General features: G+C 38.0%; 3 protein-coding genes across 4 annotated transcripts; 2 read left to right on the top strand and 1 right to left on the bottom strand.

Moving 5' to 3' along the window:
• Positions 1-802: 802 nt before the first annotated feature.
• Positions 803-6,321, bottom strand: LOC117628833 (phosphatidylinositol glycan anchor biosynthesis class U protein). The gene is made up of 14 exons (XM_034361366.1): positions 5,888-6,321; positions 5,754-5,801; positions 5,605-5,665; positions 5,261-5,293; positions 4,935-5,059; positions 4,408-4,542; positions 3,700-3,776; positions 3,246-3,508; positions 2,551-2,607; positions 2,279-2,447; positions 2,085-2,142; positions 1,915-2,000; positions 1,774-1,830; positions 803-1,491 (listed from the first exon to the last, which is right to left on the bottom strand). The coding sequence occupies exons 1-14, from the start codon at positions 6,057-6,059 to the stop codon at positions 1,396-1,398; spliced, it is 1,437 nt and encodes a 478-aa protein (XP_034217257.1). The 5' UTR covers positions 6,060-6,321; the 3' UTR covers positions 803-1,395.
• A 1,897-nt stretch (positions 6,322-8,218) lies between these two features.
• Positions 8,219-13,254, top strand: LOC117627141 (plant UBX domain-containing protein 8). 2 transcript variants are annotated; one of them, XM_034359069.1, is made up of 11 exons: positions 8,219-8,461; positions 9,671-9,741; positions 9,849-10,425; positions 10,523-10,603; positions 10,684-10,799; positions 10,870-11,080; positions 11,205-11,405; positions 11,486-11,617; positions 12,457-12,600; positions 12,689-12,745; positions 12,961-13,254. In XM_034359069.1, the coding sequence occupies exons 1-11, from the start codon at positions 8,378-8,380 to the stop codon at positions 13,066-13,068; spliced, it is 1,782 nt and encodes a 593-aa protein (XP_034214960.1). In that variant the 5' UTR covers positions 8,219-8,377; the 3' UTR covers positions 13,069-13,254. The 2 variants fall into 2 exon arrangements, with proteins under 2 accessions (XP_034214960.1, XP_034214959.1); XM_034359068.1 differs by having other exon boundaries at positions 10,520-10,603.
• A 1,888-nt stretch (positions 13,255-15,142) lies between these two features.
• On the top strand, positions 15,143-18,679 carry LOC117627140 (scarecrow-like protein 28). Its single transcript, XM_034359067.1, has one exon. The coding sequence runs from the start codon at positions 16,166-16,168 to the stop codon at positions 18,257-18,259; it is 2,094 nt and encodes a 697-aa protein (XP_034214958.1). The 5' UTR covers positions 15,143-16,165; the 3' UTR covers positions 18,260-18,679.
• The last annotated feature ends 199 nt before the right edge of the window (positions 18,680-18,878 follow it).

Below are 18,878 nucleotides of genomic sequence, written 5' to 3'. Positions count from 1 at the left end.
AAGTCCCTTCTCTAATTGCTTATACTAAAAAAACTAAAATGGGCTTGGACCCAATCTTTTTCAAATGTGGAGACCCACTAACCAATGTCAAAGAGTTCACTCTTTTTAAGGATTAAGACTAACTAATTATGGAAAGATTTACTATGCGAATAATGCTACACTTATCATATTTTTATCTTATATTTTTATATGATTTGATGTGGTATATCCATATCATATGCCACATCAATTAAATAAATAAAGTATATTTTAATAAATAAATAAATAATATTAATTACATTAATTAACTTATGTAGTATATACATATTAGCTGCCATATCACATGATATATAAATTGTGATTTACAAATATAGTAAGACTAGGATTCATGGTGTCAGCAGTGATGAATTAGAGCCCTCCTCTTTTGGCGGCCAAATTTTGGAAATTTGTCAGCCAACAATCCAACATGGTATAATTGACAACGACTGGCATCCATGCGACCATTTATGCCATGCACTTGACGACCCATCTTCAAGCCCAGGGTTTATGGTGGCCTGGGCTTGGGAAAATCTCCTGCTTCATTTTATTTAGATTTTGTTCTTCACAGCTCACCAACAAAGTATCATGGAGAAAGAAATAAAGAACAGAATATGAGGCAAAGACACAAAGGCAATCTCAGTCTCTTTCAGCTAGGATTCTTTCTTCCAAAATTGTCATTTAATACCAGAGAAAATTTTGAGTGTGACCGTAACACTGCGGTTGAGCAAAAGAATAAACCAACTAAAAGACTGAAAATGAAGAGAGTGAAGTAAGCGGCATGCTGTTACACTAATCAAACATTAACATTTATTAGATGAAGGATAGCATGGTTTGTTTTTACAATGAAATTCAAGTGGCATAAACATGTTAGTGGAAACTGCTCTCCTTTTAAGTCAGTTGGGTCCTGGCCGTAACAATCTGTTGAAGAACTGCGACTGCAAACTCAACCATGTTCAGAAACTGGATGTGTTGAACACAACACGATGACTCAATTACCACCCTTGATCATTTTTGCACAACTTGAAATCTAAGCACAAGAGAAAGAAGACAATAATCTCTCTGTGTACGCATCAGGAGTATGGTAAAAAAATGTGTGAAATATTGTATCCGATTGTACAAATCCTCCCCGTTAACAAAAAACCCCACCTTAAACTAAAATGGAAAAGAAGATATAAAAACCCCGTATAGATTTGCTGATGAAAACATGTGTCCCAAAAGAAGTGATGATCTTCTATCCATGATAAATACAACCTTGAACTCTTGCAAGCAAGCAGTTAAAAGATGAATCGCTGCTGAGCGCTGATGCTATTCTTGGTGATGCAAGGAGTATACTGAGAAGCTGAATGATCAGAGACAAACTTCATTTCTAAGAACTGATTAACATTTTCCATTTTGAAGCTTTGCATTAGTTAACTTTTTTAGCTTCCGGTCATGATTGAGCATTGCACTAACACTTTCAACCACCAGCACCATCTGCATGGTCCAGAGCACACATTAGTAGAGAGGGATACGCTCAAATACCATAAATTAACAGATTCATTGAGTTGCGAATCAGCCATTGGTTGATCAGGCTAACAAGATTAAGTCACATAAGTGTCAAAGTGGATATAGCGGGGTGATGACTCTGTCATGGTTTTATTTCACAGAAATCATCCTGTGAATCAACTATACAATAAGGAAGCTACATTTTTCTCCCTTTGAAACTCATATATGAATCATTTGATGCAAATAAATAACTGATAAGAGTTCACAAACCTGCAAACAAGCATAAGTAATTGCAGTAGCGAAGTAGAAATTTGCATTGCCAGTGCCCTGCAAGTTTGAAAAAGTCCTTAATTATAAGAAACACTTATATAACCATTTTAAAGTTCAGAACAACTGTAGAGAGAGCCATACCCTCCATATCCATAGGTTGTGCATCACAGGGCTAAGGAGGGAAACCCCAACATAAACACTGAAGAGGCAGAACGAGAATTGCATTTCTGCATATCATAAAAATATAATGTTTAAGATGCCAAACCATGTCAAATGCATAAAGGGAACAGAAAGAGAACCAACTGACTTGCCTGACAGTTCATTAACAAACCAGCCCAACAAACCAAAGTACAGAGCTGAATCCCCAACCTAAACAAAATTGTAATACAATGGAAGAACAAAAAAAATCAGGCTGCCTATCGCATAACTTCAGAAACATGCATCGAAGACTTTAGCTTCAGCACCAGAAAATATAGAAGACTTCTGAAGAAAAACAAGAACTTACAGAAGGATAAGACTTAAGCATTGATGAGATGGTGATGTAGACAAAAGCAAGAAAGCAGGGACGGTGCTTGAGCCGTATGGCCAATGGAAATATCATAAAGAGAATATTCATATGGAAAACAATCAGGAAGAAATTTCTGAAAAAATCGAAGACCTCTGCAAAGAAATACCTGCATCAAAATATTAAATGAGTGATCAAATTCATGCCACGCCTCAAAAGTAAAATTTGACTACTCCACAATCCACTTTCGGTATAGGTAATTTGGGGCTCACCATAAGACACCTATATTCGGAGACAAATCTTGCACAGTAAGAATGAAACCATACATTCTGCAAAAACCAGCCACAATGTTTAGCAACAATTTAGACTACTGATTTAACAATAAGATAAAAATTACTAGGAACAACCCTTTGCAATAGAGGAAGTACAACAATTAATGCTAATACCCATTTGGTTACCCTGTGAGCCATTCATCTAATTATAGGCTACAAGTGCTCTGAATCAATTATAGTAGCACCGACCATAGCGAACACCAGGACATCCTGTGCAGAGCTCTAGTCTATATGCAGCTGATCTTGGCCAGATACTAATTTGACCAAACTTTTCAGGAAATTGGATTAGCTTTGAAAACTGTGCTATCTTTAGTTTGTTTTCTTCTCAGTTTATTTTCATATGGAATTCTATTGACTCAGTGTTTACTTATTCCAACTTTCATATGTGGACTGGATGACCTTTAAGAACTGTACAACAACTTCTTAAATAGAACTGAAATTTTTTAATGATATCTTAATAAACCACATTCAGAACTTTGATAAGTCGTAATGCTTGATCAGTCCACTCTGTTACTAGGCCTAAGAAATGAGAACTCTCCTCTTCAACAGATTTTTCTTATATATCTTCTTTTGCACAAACATCTAGAATATTTGAGCATAAGGAAATGCATACACGTACAATGAGCTGTTGATACCTTTCAAACATCTCCCAGAGACCACCATACTGTTTAACAGATATGCCACACAGGAGTAACACGTAGACTGACCACATAATAGCCCACAATAAGAAAAGCATGGGAGGTCCCCAAGCGAAAACTTTGGGTAGGTCTGATTGATTAATAACTTTCTCCTGTTGTTGACAACTATCACTTGACGAGTTATCTTCAACTTTACCACATCTCCTCATCAGCAATAATTTCCTAGGAGTATCTGGACCATATCCTAATAAAAGAATTATCTGGAACAAGATTAAATATTTGTCAATATGCATGAGTGAGAAAGAAAACACACAAAATAGATTTCAAATGTTGCATGAAAATTCTTTTTATTTTTTTATTTTTTGATAAGAAACATAATTTCATTGAAGAATTGCACAAATTTTTTATTAATTACATCAAACATGATAAGTCAATGAAAATAGGGGCATACTGGAATTATGAGAATCATAGGATAAAGAGACAGATGTGTTGCCATGACCCATCCAAAAGCAGCCAAGGGAACCATTCCTACAGTTCATCAGACGAACAACATCAGAAAGGAAATTAACGTTAAAAAGAAGAGCATAAGCCAAAAAACAGTTCCCCACGTGCCTTCATCCATCCCTAAATCAAATGCTAATATCTCACTTCAAAACATACTGATTATGGACAAACAAATATTGTCAAACGGAATTAGAAAGAATGTCTTCCTTGAGAAAGTGTCAGCATGCACACAGAATCAGAATATTATTCTACCATGAAATGGAGTGCTGATGTCATATGACTGAACTTGCATTGTATTATTACCACTTAAGTAGGCACATCCAGTGATACTGCTAAAACTAGAATTACAATGAAATTTTAAACATCCAAAACTTGTTAGTTTCTGTAATAGATTATAATCTGTCACAACTTACAACAATATACAGGCAAGGACTTATATGGAGAATGTCCATCACATGAGTGCCTATACAATCTAAACCAGAAACCAGGAATCTTGTAACCCAAGTGGAGTGTATTATATGATCCTTTTAAGGAAGTAATCATTCTCATGAACAAAATGACAAAACAAGTTTCGAAAGAAGAATACTTAAAGAGTCTTAAAAAACCTAAAAGAAACATTTAAATTGCCAAATCACAAGGACTGTAGTTAACTTACGTTTACATGCTCCATAGAGGGCCAATATGATGGCCAGATTTTCAATTGGAGATGTTGACAAACCCACACATGCAACTATTGTGAAAGGATTCCATAGGTACACAAGAGCAGCAATATCTCCTGAAGAGAGGACCTCTGAAAACAACAAATATAAGCCATGCATCAGCCTGTGAATGGCATGCGGAAGGCAAAGCTTTGCATTTTAATGTAATTGCACAAATGATGCACATAAATGAGATCAAAAGTTAAGCTTTTCAACAAAGTGGCATATGCCCGTAACTATAAGTCAATTATAATGATTTCATATAGCTATTCAGGCAAAGCCAGTCTGTTAAGATTCCAAATTTTTAGATCTATCACAACTGTGTCTCAACATGACAACCAGCTATACTAGCTGCATCTATCGATATCTAGTTGCTTTGTTGCATAACAATTTAGACTTCATTAGGGAAATTCATACAATCAAATATGACTATCCATAAACAGGACTAAAGAGAAGTATATTGATCTTTAAATGTTAGAATTACCCATGCTTTCTGATATCGTATCAAGATCTAGTGATTTCAAACTCTGCCTATATGCAACCTGAAGAGTCTGACCAGTAGCACGAATAAGCATTGCATTCAATATATCTGCAACCACAAAAACCAAACTGTACCCAAGAATGTGTCGATATCAACTGCCTGACTACATATTCGGAATAAGTCAACCAATGAAAGAAGAAAATTAAGGGAATTCTAAATTATTGGAACATGAAATATGACACACTTATACAACATAAAAATGAACTTATTGAAAGGCAGTACTGAGCTACAGAGAGAGAACTTAGAAAATGGAAAAAGACAATTCTTACCTGCATAGAAGATGACTGGGTTGCCCTTCAATTCTGCAGCACCAATTAAAATGTTCAGCAAATTACCAACTGAAAAAGGAAAAAAAAAATCCAGCACCAGATTTTAACATTTCCTTAATTGGGGCATTCATTGAACCAATTTTTTTCTTGAACTAAATAAAATGATTTATCAAACAATGAAAATGGAAGAGAATTAAAACTGGAACTGGCAGTTGGGCCTCCAATTCCAAAACTTAGAGTCTTAGAACAACTAACGAAACCAAACATGGCTCATAATAAATCACATAGAATGATGCTAATGGGAACAAAACTGAAAAAGGAAAAAGCTTAAGCTGAAGCGGTACCTTTTGACTGTAAGTGGCCCAAGAAGTGAGAGTAACAAAGGAGATCCGTGGTACATAGATCCTGCAAAACCAGCAAAGAACAAAAAAAATTACAATCTTTGAAAAATTAAACATGAATTATACAAGATAGACAACCAGCAATGAGAAACCTGCATAGGGAGACATTGACGACTGCTTCAACCAGTAACCCTCAGCCACTGAAAAAAAAAAAAAAACAACAATGAATTATAGAAGCCGAAACTTGAGAAGGTATGGTTCTGACCAAGCTTGAGAGATAAATTACGGCGACGGAGGCTGGTGAGAGGGGTGGAGACTTCGGGGCGAGAAGAGAGGTTGAGATTTTTGGGGAAGTAGATGAGAATGAGCCTGAACAACACTGATGCTGCAACCCATGTCCAGAACCTTCCCTGCTTCTGCTTCTTCCTCTTCGTGCTCTGCTCCTCCTTCACCTCCATTTTTCTTACAGCCTTGCTCTGTGTTTTTAGGAGCGAGATCACCGGGAGAGAGGGAGACGAGTTTGTAAGGACTAAAACGGCTTCGTTTCTGTCGTGTGTACTTGGGGGGTGTGCAAGTCCGGTCGGGTCAACTTGATATGCCCAAACCCAACCCGTTGTGGTGTTAACCCGACTGGGCCGATTGGATCACTTTTGAATTAGGATTGAGTTGACGTCTTGCCCGCCAGAATTAACCCGAATCCGAACTCATATACCTTTTTTAAACAAATCAAACAAAATCTGGCAAAATATGTTGTATAGGCTTCAGCCCAACCCGATAAAAAAATTTAGGGTCACTCAAGCTTAACACAAATTTAGAATGGGATGAAATGTGATTAGACTCTTTGTAATATTTTGGTGTGGGACTTCAAACACGTCACGAGGTAATGACACATGTCTGTGAATAGTCGAATTATTTGCTTGAACAAAAATGGGCCTCATGGTCAATCGGCATGAATGTCTTTTGATTGGGATAGGAGGTGAGGGGCTCCGCATGCCTCACCGAGTGTCGTTTGAAAGGATGGCCATGGGGTCTATTTGCTGTGGTTTGTTCGGCATATGAGGTTTCCGTCATTTCTGAAGTAGAAAATTCATTTTAGCATGAAATGAAATTTACCCTTGAAAAATTTTGTTAAACAAGTATTTTTTTTTCTTTCTTTATTTTGCTCAATATGAATAACTCTATCAAAACCAACTTGACATGGTGCAAGTAGTGCTACTACACATGACTTCCAAATTTTTTTACTTACTTTTTTTTGTATATATACAATATATATGTGAATGCGCAACATATTTACACAATCAACCCTAGTAGAATTGGTTTGTGACCCTTCTAATTTCATTGGACATGTGAGTTCAAGTCCTATATTTCCTTTTATATAGTGCTTTCATGTTATTATGAGAGTCTCAATTTAAATTTCGCATAAAATCCTCGAAATTTCTATGCCGACCCTGAATTATGTATAATTTAGTGTTGTACCAAGAAACATGAAGAAGGCAGAAACGGGACAAATGTAGCAGTGAGATTGAAAGCTGAAGTCGCCGCAGCGATTGGGGTTGTTAGACATGTGACCATCGTTATCATTTGTGTGTCCACTTTTAATACCATTTCTTTTTGTTTTGTTTTCTTCTTGGTGAGAAATAACAAAATCTAAACAAAGGTTGGAATGGAATCCCAATCATTTGAACATAAAAATTCCGCAATATACCGAATATTTCTTCATATCTAAAGGGGAAAAAAAAGAGCCAAGAATAATACTTTCTTTTTGTATCAAAGTATTGACTTATTTTAATACAATTCCTTCGTATTAAACCTTTAATATTTCACTATGCATATAAAAAAAAACTTGAAAGGATAAAACCTTCAATATATTTTCTTTTGTTGTTTATACTTATCTATAGAGAATTGTTATGTTGGACATGAACTCTTATTTCCTTTTTTCCTTTTAGTAATTTGTATTTTTATAGACTATTATTTTACGTATTTGTGCCTTCAAAATGAAATAGTTGTGTTTTTGCCAAAAGAAAGTGCGTTTATTATGAGTTATAAAAGTACTTTTTAGTGTTATATAGAAAGCATGGTTTTCCAAATAACTTCCTTTATTTCGCAATTTATTAAATTTTTTTTATATAATACAAACAATAATCTAAACTATAGAATATGAGTGTTTATCTCATACACACAATCAAGATACTAGGGGGTTCGAACATGAGACCTTTAGTCTGTAAGTTAAGGCCATTTTCTAATGAATTAGACCCTATTGGCCAGAATTTATTAAATTTTTAATGAAAAGTTAGACATGCTTGTAATGAAAATTAAATTTTTGTTCCTTTTCAAAAGTCCTCATGCCATTGAACGAAAAATGAAGAATAAAAAACTCATGGCTTGTATGTAAATCTCTCTATTAAACCGAACTTTATGTTAATGACGTTCTTCCTTTAGAGCTGCTTAGACAGCAAGTCATCCATGTGTGCTTGTGTGATGTGTCTTTGATGCTTTACCCTCCATACAGGAGAGACGTGGAAGAATGGAAAAGAAAATACCCAAATGCAATTTCACCATTTTAAATTATTTTTAATTCCAAAAAACCGACTTCCAAACACGCCCTTACTCTCCCCTCTATATATATGAGCGCATAACATACATCCTATATTTTCACACATAAATATCTATTACTAATTTACTTCCATCTCTCTGAACAAAAAATAAAATCATAAAACCCAACACCAACACTGAAAATCGGAGCTCAAGAATTGCTTGAAGTTCTGCAGCAATTTCCATGGCGAGGCCTAATCAGGAAGCAATCGACACCTTTATCAGCATAACCGGCGCTTCCGAAGCCGTCGCCGTGCAAAAGCTTGAGGTAACTCTTAATGTCCTGAATTCAATTCTGTGGTTGTAATCAGAATCGCCGATTCAATTCTCCGTTTTAAGATGTTAAATAACGTAATGTTGCTGTTAGGTTTTTTATTGCATTTGGGGTAATGGATTTTAATTGGGAATTTTGGTTGAAAAGTATTTGGATTGATTTTATTGAGAATTTTGAAATTTAAATATGGGATTTAGTTTGTTAGGATGGTATTGTTTGCTTCAGTGTATTGGTATATTTAGATGAAGGGAGAATTTACTTCGGTTGCTATTTGATGGTATTAGTCGTCAAGTGCTCTATGCTATAGTTTATGTAAACTACAGTTAAATGGTGGGCTATAATTAAAGTTAAAAGGGTGTTACTTGCACTACTCAAAAGAGTAATAAAAAAATTTGAAGAATTTTACAAGGGTTGTGATTGGATAGAGGAATAGATGGTATTTTTAGGACAATGAGATTACTGTTATACAGTTAAAGACTTATACTTTTAGTATTCTCTTTGAACGGTTCAATGAAATATGGGCAGTCGAGGTTGTTGTATAGAGTTTGGAGAAGGGTTGGCTTGTACAATTGATTGTTTGACCAAACAAAATAGAAGGGTTGTGAATGTACTGGTACCTGCAAAATTTTTGGGAGTAGAAAATTTGGTCAAGTGTACTTGGTTAGACTCACTAGTGAATAGTATGGTAACAATTGAATGGTAAGCAATGAACAAGGTGTGCATTTCAGTTGGCCTTGTGGATATCTCTGCAACTAGTTGGAGTAGAAATTACAGCAAGGTTAGCTTCTTTTATACTTGATTGAGTCTAACCTTTCTGAAACCTTTGGAATATAATTTTCCCTATTAATATATCTAATTGTATCTAAGGTGCAACTAATTTTTCTGGAGTTGTGGCTGGATAAACCTGAATGCTTTGGGGTGAGCAAGAAAACTCACTTCAGCTCCATCTGATACAGGCTACAGCCTTCATATAAGATTATGATTGATGCGTACCTAACTACTATTACAAGTGAACTATTTAGATTCTTATTAGAGTAGTCTTGTGTTTTAGTCTCTTGGATTTTTGAGGATGCTCTTTCTTTTTTGACTATTAGAGGGTTAAGTCTTAAAAAAAAAGATAAATAAAAGAAAAAAAGCTTTAGCATGTTGGCCAATTTATTGCTTCTTATAGATCTTCTTCCGTTTGTGTTTGCTTGCTATTAGGAGCATGGTGGCGATCTCAATGAAGCTGTGAATGCACATTTTACTGAAGGAGATAGAAACACATCAGTGAAGTATGCTTTTCATCTGCTGCTGCTCATTCTTAACATAATTAGTATGATACATCATCAACTATTGGAACTTATATCTGGCTTTAACATTGATATCATTTCATGTCCAGTGTGCATGAAACACCTGTTGCAGCTCAAGATGATTTGATGGATATTGATGATCCAGTTCCAGTTGGACCTCGGAGAGATCCTCTATCACTTCTATCTGCAACCCGTGATATAAATCCATTTTCTCTTCTTAATCCAAGCTTGGGTAGCAGCATATTTGAAAGTGGGTCAGATTTTAGAGAACGTGCACCATTTGTTACTCATCCAAGAGAGGTCAGGGAGATCCCCATAGAAGTCAAGGATGGTGACAATCCCTCCGGCCATTCTGGCCATGCTCCTACCATTGATGATGTCACTGGAACAGCGCATGCATATGGCCCAGGTATCCCTGGGACTGTTATAATTGATGATGAAGATGATGATGTTCCAGCTGCCCCAACTGTTCAGGCTGGACAACCACAAGATATTTCTTCAGGTGATGGATCTCATCACCGAAATTTTGTACCTAGTGCTCCTCGATTTGATGATCCACAGGATTATAGCAATGATATCGAAGAAGAAATGATTCGAGCTGCCATCGAGGCTTCAAAACGTGAAGTTGAAGAAGGCCAACAAAATCAACTATTTGGTGCACCAACTGTATGTGACAAGCCTAAACTGTTGGGTTGGACCTCGTGTTTGTGGTTTTCTAGTAATAAGAGATTGTCTTTGTATTAATTTCATCTTGATGTAGCAGTTTGATGATAATGAGCCTCCGCAAAGGCCGCCTCACCTAGAGGATCCTGAACTTGCACATGCAGTTTCATTGTCACTGAAGGTTTGTTTTTGTTTTTTGTTTATTTTATTATTATTATTATTGGTATCCATAGTGTGTCGTTTGACATGAACTGAGTCCAGACAGCAGAGAAAGAGAAAGCATTGCGTGGCCAGGGGGAAAATGTTGGCCCATCAGAGATGGGGGCTTCTAAGGCAGCTGAGGTGGAGCTGGGAAAATTAACGGCACCAAACGGAAGGTATATATCTTGTGTTGCTATTAAGTGTTAAACACATCATTTCTGATGAGGGTGCTTTGAGTGAATCCAGGTTGGGAGGAGGAAGCTCATCCATCCACGATGAAACTGAAGACGTGGAGGAGCAGCCTCTTGTCAGACATAGGTCCAGGCGAATGTCCTCTGGCTCTGTGGAGTCTGCCAAAGACGTTGGAGCTACTGAGGATAGCGCACCTTCAAGTCCTGGAGAGCAGGATATGGGTAATCATCCTAGGCACAGTGGAAGTGTCTTCCCTACTGATGAGGTATCTTTCTTTTTAAGTTATTATAAGTTATGAATGAGTATTCGAAATTCTTTTTAATTGATCATGTTAGTAAAATGTTTACACCAACTAAATGTTGACCTTCAATTATTCTTTATAATTGAAGTGGGGAGGTATTTCTTCAGAGGAGCACGATGAAGCAGTGATGCTTGAGGCTGCAATGTTTGGTGGAATTCCTGAAGGGTCTGGATATCGCCTTCCCTATGCACCTCATCAGTTTATGCGAGCTGAGAGTTCGTATCCCCGGCCAGTACCTCGTCCTCCTTCACCCTCTCTGACAGCGCAGCGGTTGATAAGGGAACAACAGGTTTTTAAATACTGGACGAAATTTCTAAAAGTTGTGCACTAAAAGTTGTGTTAATGGTTTTACTAACTTGATACATGCAGGATGATGAATATCTTGCATCACTTCAAGCTGATAGAGAAAAGGAACTGAAGGCTATTGAGGAAGCTGAAGCTCGTCGTCAAGAAGACAGACTAAAAGAGGAAGAATCTCAGAGGAAATTTGAGGAGGAGCAGGTACTGTATATTTTATATATTTGCATCTTCTTTGTTTTAGAATATTTGATGTTGGTTATGTGACTTCTTTCCAGTTAAATTATTTTACATTAGTAGTATTTTGTATGATTAATTAACTTAGCTCCAAACATGGTCATTTTTCTCAGTTCATATATATATAGTGTTTTTTATAAAAATTGGCTCTATTCCCACCCTGTCACTTGAATATTTTCTTTTCTTCTCTTATTTTTATCCTCAAAATTTGAAAAACACCAGCCAGCATCATGCTGGTGGCTGGCCTGGCAGCACGGGGTGGTCTGCCAGTGGTTCTTACTTTTTATCTTTTATTGTTTTAATTTTTTCATTGTTTGAAATTGATAAATAAGATAAAAAGTGAAGAATGTTACAATGAGTGGTTAGAAATTTAGAGGTGTGTTGAGCAATGAGTATGGGAATGGAGCCACTCTTTTATAAATTTTTGTAGGTGTCATTTTGCAATAATTTTCAGATGGAAAATTACTTTGATAACTAAAGTTTATTATGGAGACTGAATAAAAGAATACACATATTTTGGAAATTTTCGTCTTCATCTTTGGCTTTAGTATTTTATTTTCAGTATTTCTGCTCAGATGGTCTGATAAATCCTAATTATGGTTGGCGAGTATTACCCTTATTTGACAGTTATGCATTCACTGACTTTTGTAGTTTGTACTGAGACACATACTTGGGCCCTACTCACAATTTTTTTTGGGGACACTATTTGCTCATTCTCAGTGGGCAGGAAATGATGACTCCTTGTCTTGGTGGATTTATGTTTTGAAGTTACTTATATCTTCATTCTACATGATTCTTCCTTGCAGGAACTGGAGAGGCAATTAGCAGCAAAAGAAGCTACTCTCCCTCAAGAACCAGCATCAAATGATGAGAATGCTGTAACCCTTATGGTGCGAATGCCAGATGGCAGCCGCCATGGCCGCCGATTTCTTAAGACAGACAAACTGCAGGTAAAATTGTTGTGAAGGATATTGTTTTTAGCTGCATTATCTCTTTGCACATACTCTTTGCTAAGCCGGATTGTAATTTGCATTGCAGTCTCTTTTCAACTTCATTGATATTGGCAGGAGGTTCAAACCCGGCTCTTACAGAGTGGTGAGTAAAGTTTGAATTTTATTCAATACCTGAAGTGTCAATAAAGCCCGTGTCTTCAATCTTTGCAAATTGTTATATCAATTAAACCGTGTTCATGGAGAAAAAAGAGCACAACTGCATATGAATGCTAGAAATCCTAAACAAGCTTTGAGATGATATTTGTGTTTGCGCTTTATGTCTTATTCTGCTTGGTTTTAATTATGTTCCTGAAATAGGTGAGGCCGTTCCCTAGGCGTGCTTTCAGCGATGGAGAGAGTGCTTTGACATTGAATGAAGTTGGCCTTACCAGCAAACAAGAAGCTTTGTTTTTGGAGTTGATATAGTAGCTGACTCCAAAATGTAGAACCATAGAACATTTTTCATTTATCTACATATATTGTGAATGAAATCCTGGTTTTTGTTTTTGCTTTTGGCGGTGTTTGGATGAAATGCTTCATACATGGATTTGAGGACATGGGCAGAATCAAATTTAAAAGGGGGAATAATTATGGTCATTGTATGTTTCCATCTGTGGAGTGTTGTTCATGAGTTTTGGGGAATGAATGAATGTATGAATTTGCACCGAATGCGAGCATATCCCAGTAGCTTGATAGAGTCATCGATCTAACGGCTACAACTGCTTGCCTTGATATGGACGTATACCCTAATACAAGGGTCATCGATCTAACGGCTACAAGTGCATTCACGTGCTGATGCAGCTAAGAAGCCAATTCGAGCTTGCCCGATGACGAATAAGCTAGGATTGGGAATTACAAACCAGGATTGAGGGTAGGGCTGAAATTTCCAATTCCAGTACTTGAAAATTGGGTTGGGTTGGGATAGAGCTAAGGTACCTCTACTCTGAACCAACTTGAATCTTTCCTATAAAATTAATAAATAAAAGTATCTGCTAAAATGAAATAAAATCCATCACATTCTATTTCACACCATATGACTTGTCATGTTGTTCATATTGTGAATTGTTATTTACCAGAAATGGAAATCTGATCCCAATACTGATTTATCTTATTTTTCCAATTGAAAAAACAAAAAAATTTAAAATCTGCATCCAAAATCCTCTAGAAAGTAGAAAGTAGAATAGGTAGAAAGTAAAGGGTAAAGGGTAAAACGAAAGGGCCATAAGACATTATACTTTCGGTGTGGGAGAATATAATCGTTGTTTCCAGGTTCCCAGCCTTGCCTTCGCGGCAAGTTCGTTTTGCTGATGTGTTTTTGGTTTTAGCAACAACACTTTAACAGTCTTTTTTTATTTTTTATTTTTTATTTTATTTTTAACACTTTTACTTTTTTCATTTCAAATCAAAAGAGTTCTTGGGAGTTAGCAGAATCATAGCCTATACGGATCCAACTTTGTTCAAGGCATATTTGGGAATGATTTTCTTTCAACTGGATCAATGATATGGCTTGGTAAAAGCCAAACCAACTACTCCTAGGCTTGTACCATTTCTATGCAAATGGAGATTCTAGTGACATTTATTTGCCTTGCTCTCCATACGTCCATGTACTTGATGTCTTTGTTCTTTTTCCCAACTCTCTCATCCCACCATATCATGAGTCCTCCTAGCTTTTGTACAAACCGCGTGCAAACATACATGGGTTAGGCAAATTTTTTTATTTTATATACAAACAATATTGAGGTGGAAACTTCGAGCCTCTGAACTCAAATCATGAGCACCTGCTATTGGTCACTTAAGCTATTTTTGCAAAGTTTTCTTTATCCTTGAACGAGTCCAATATTGTGTTAGCAAGTGCAAAGGTTGGCACGTGAAACCGACAACATGGTATAGTGCTTATTTAGAGAGAAAAAAGAAAGAAAAAAGAAACGAAGTAATTTTTGGGTGTTTTAGGTACATCACGTGGTTAATGTACTATCCAATAGACGGAGGACATATGGAATATTTTCAATGCAGCCTGAAATGTAGTAAGTTGGACAATAATTCCACACATTCTATATTTATTAGATGGTACACCAGCTACATAGTGTACTTAGAATACTAACCACGTCGTGTACCCGGAATATATGAAAATTTCTAAAAAGAAGGTAGAGTGCAGATGGTTTTGGCACCACGTGGCATAAATCTGTGTGGCCAGAGGGCCCATGAAAGAAGTTAAGGAAGTTAAGCATACTTAATTAAGGGGAAAATTAAACAAAGCCAAAAGGCCCAATGATGAAGCAACCGAACGGTCGAGAGAACCGAAGGCAGGAAAGGCAGCAGACAGGCACGTGCGGCCTACGTGTATATCAACAGACTACCCAAAAAGAAAGAAAAAAAAACCCCTTCCGTACACCACCAACCCCCCCTACGCCCTCCCAACGGTCATATTTCACCGACAAGCCCCCAACGGTCATATAGCCCACCACTCTACACCTTCCGATCAAAATCCCACGGCCCACAAACCCAACTCCCCTCCTGAAGTCTTTTCCAACACCCTTTTCACCCCTCAATTTTTCAATGCTGGTGAATCAAATCAGTCACTCAAGTTAAATAAATTAAATTAAATTAAGAAGGAAAAAAACCCATGATCGAGACAGTCCTGGAAGTGGTCTAGAGAGAGAGAGGGGGGGCCAAGAATTAAAAGGCTTATAGTATATAAAAACAGAAGGGTTCTATGGTTTTTGGTTTCTTTGGGTTGTGAGAGAGAGAGAGTGAGAGTGCTTAGCTAAGGAGAGAGTTGTCTGCTTCTTGTTGTTGTTTGATCATCAGCTTTTTCATGCATGCACATTTAAAGGGCTTCTGGGTTTTGCTTCTGGTTCTGCTTCAGCCATGGTGGTGATCTTCATGGAGGCTCCAAATGCTAATCTGGGCCTGAAAATTTCTCAGAGTTTGATCCACCAGTTTGAGCTTGTATGTATCTGCATTCTTCCCTATCACTCTGTTTTTAGCTCCATGGTGAAACAAAATCACTGCTTTTCCCAATGAGCTTTCTTTGAACGTTTTGGAATCCGATGATCTTGTTCTTGTAGGAATTTATTCTTTGATTAGTCTCAAATTCTTTCATTCTTTTCTGGGGTTGGGTTCTTAGCATATACTCTGATTGTTTCTTTGATTCTTTCTTGCATAAAAACACACATATAGGAACACTCAAACTTATACACACCTTTTGATTGATTTATTCACTCATCGGATTCCTATTGTTTTTATTCAGATTTTTCTGTAGAAATATTCTTTCACACACTCACATATAGTTTCACATAGTCTATCTCTCTGGATTTCTCTTTCAATCACATATCCATTCAAAGATCATAGAAATTCTCTGCACAAAACACCATTCTTTCACATTTTTAAGCTGTAGAAACCCAAAAGAAGAGATAGCTAGGGAGTTAAAGAAGAAAGAAAGAAAAAAAAAACATTGGGTGGGTGAATCTTAGTTGCACAAACATTAACCAAGATAAAAACCAAAATTGGAACATCGTAGAGGATGTTGGCTGGGTGTTCTAGTTCCACATTGTTATCACCAAGGCATAGATTGAGAAGTGAAGCAGCAGCACAGTTACAAGCTTGCCATTTCCAGTTACCAGCAATGAGCACACAGAGATTGGACTTACCATGCAGCTTTCCTCGGAAAGACACCTCTAGGTCACAACCCATTAGGCCTGTGGGGCTTTCGGTGGAGAAATCAATCGATTCGAAGACCAGCAGTTGTTCTCTGAAGCAGAGCATCAGGCTGCCTCCTCTGGCTACCAGCGGTCCTCTGACAAGTGCAGCTCAGACGGCGGCGTTTGTGGAGGCGAGAAAGGAGGTTAATGATCAGTTTTGGGAGAAGAAAAGAGGTAAGAGCTTGAAGAGGTTTGCAGAGCAGGGCTCAGAGGATGATGATGAGTCTTGTATAAACAGAGCAAAGAGAAAAAAGGGTTGCTTTGATAATGGCAAAGGGGATGAAGGTGGTGATGGTTTGAGTTTAGGCCAATTGGGTGCTGGGAATTTTTGGTTTCAGCCTGATTTCCATGTGCCTCGGTCAGTTCAGTCAATCACCACAGGCCTTGATCCTCCTCCTGAACTTCCATTCTCTTTGACATGCTCAGGAGATGAAGAGAGGGTTTGTTATGTTCCAGCTGAAGCCATTTCACAGCCTTTGCCATTGTCAAACAATCCTTGGTTGGATTCAATTGTGACTGAGATCACTGACCTTGGCGAGAAGGACGCCGAAACTAGGCGTGGACTGGGAAGGGAAGCATCAGCAGCAGCATCGAGCGCTTCGTCGGATAGCCAAAGCTTGGGTTTGAGGCTAAATGAGAGTGCCTCTGAACATGAAGCTGGTAATGGGTCTAGAGATCCTTATATCCCACATGGAGGTGCAGGGGTTGAGGCAGAGGATGATGATGATGATGAAAGTGAAGGAGAGCACCAGGGTTTTGAGCTTGTTAGCTTGCTTACGGCTTGTGTGGAGGCAATTGGGTTGAAGAACATTGCAGCAATTAACCATTTCATAGCTAAGTTGGGGGAACTTGCTTCTCCAAGAGGAACCACCATAAGCCGGCTTACGGCCTATTACACTGAAGCTTTAGCTCTGAGAGTCACTAGGCTTTGGCCACATGTGTTTCAGATCACTCCTCCTAGAGAGTTTGATAGAGGAGATGATGACTCTGGCATTGCACTGAGGCTTCTAAACCAGGTTAGCCCAATTCCAAAGTTTCTTCATTTTACCTCAAATGAGATACTGCTGAGAGCTTTTGAAGGGAAGGACAGGGTTCACATCATAGATTTCGACATCAAGCAAGGGCTGCAGTGGCCTAGTTTGTTCCAGAGTTTAGCTTCTAGGGCCAATCCACCAAGCCACATTAGGATCACTGGTATAGGGGAGTCGAAGCAAGAGCTCAACGAGACAGGAGATAGGCTTGCTGGATTTGCTGGGGCATTGAACCTGCCCTTCGAGTTCCACCCCGTTGTGGACAGGTTGGAAGATGTGAGGCTTTGGATGCTTCATGTGAAGGAGCAAGAAAGTGTGGCAGTGAATTGTGTTTTCCAACTGCACAAGACTCTTTATGACGGGACTGGAGGAGCTCTGAGAGATTTTTTGGGACTCATCCGAAGCACAAACCCGACAATAGTCCTCATGGCAGAGCAAGAGGCTGAGCACAATGAGCCTAGGCTGGAGGCAAGAGTCTCCAACTCATTGAAGCACTACTCTGCCATATTTGACTTGATTAGTTCTAGCCTTCCTTTGGAGAGCCAGGCCAGGATCAAAGTGGAGGAGATGTTTGCACGCGAAATCAGGAACATCATTGCTTGCGAAGGAAGCGATAGGTTGGAGAGGCACGAGAGCTTTGAGAAGTGGAGGAAGCGGATGGAGCAAGGAGGGTTTCGATGCATGGGGATAACGGAGAGGGAAATGCTTCAGAGCCAGTTTCTGTTGAAGATGTATGCTGGTGAGAATTACAATGTGAAGAAGCAAGGACAAGATGGAGCAGCAGCACTTACTCTAGGTTGGATGGATCAGCCTCTATACACTGTTTCAGCATGGGCACCAGTTGATGTTGCAGGCAGCTCATCGTCATTTTCGCAACCAAGTTAAATAGCCGCGGATTTTAGTTTCTTCATACAAAAATTTCATTCCATTGTTGCATACAGAAAAGAAAAGGGATACAGAATTCTTTGTAGGTAGGGGAAATCTGTCATTAGTATTATTCTTTCATTCTTTCCTTGCAGATATAAGATCGTCAGTCCGGTAGAGTCAGAACCATTTATTTTGTAAGAAGAAGAAAAAAAGTGACTAGGTTGATATTTTGATTTCAATTCTTTGCAGTCAGTGTTCTTTAGAATTAAGTCATTCTGAGTCAACTTGTGTTTATTCTTTCATTCTTTTATATGTAAGTTGAAATTCTTTGTAAGTCAGTCAAGTCATGTTATCTATTTAATCTTTTGTTGTACTGGTAATAATGGACCATGTAGCTGGAAATTCCATTGTCATATATAATATGGTTGTTTTTGCTCACCTCTCTCTCTCTCTCTCTCTCTCTCTCTCTCACAGAGATTCTGGCCCAATCCCATCTGAGCTCTCTCACATATAAAATAGGAGTGGCCCAATCCATGTGGGCTTTTCAAAGCATGAAGCATGACGAGCTTTGTGAGCCAATTTTAGCCTTAGATTGGGCTTTTCTTGCTAGGGCATGGAGCTCCCAAATTAGCTCCAT

This window comes from Prunus dulcis, chromosome 5 (assembly GCF_902201215.1).
Source record: "Prunus dulcis chromosome 5, ALMONDv2, whole genome shotgun sequence".
NCBI lineage: Eukaryota > Viridiplantae > Streptophyta > Magnoliopsida > Rosales > Rosaceae > Prunus > Prunus dulcis.
The sequence above is the reverse complement of the archived record's forward strand: the minus strand, read 5'-3'. Positions and strand labels throughout refer to the sequence as shown.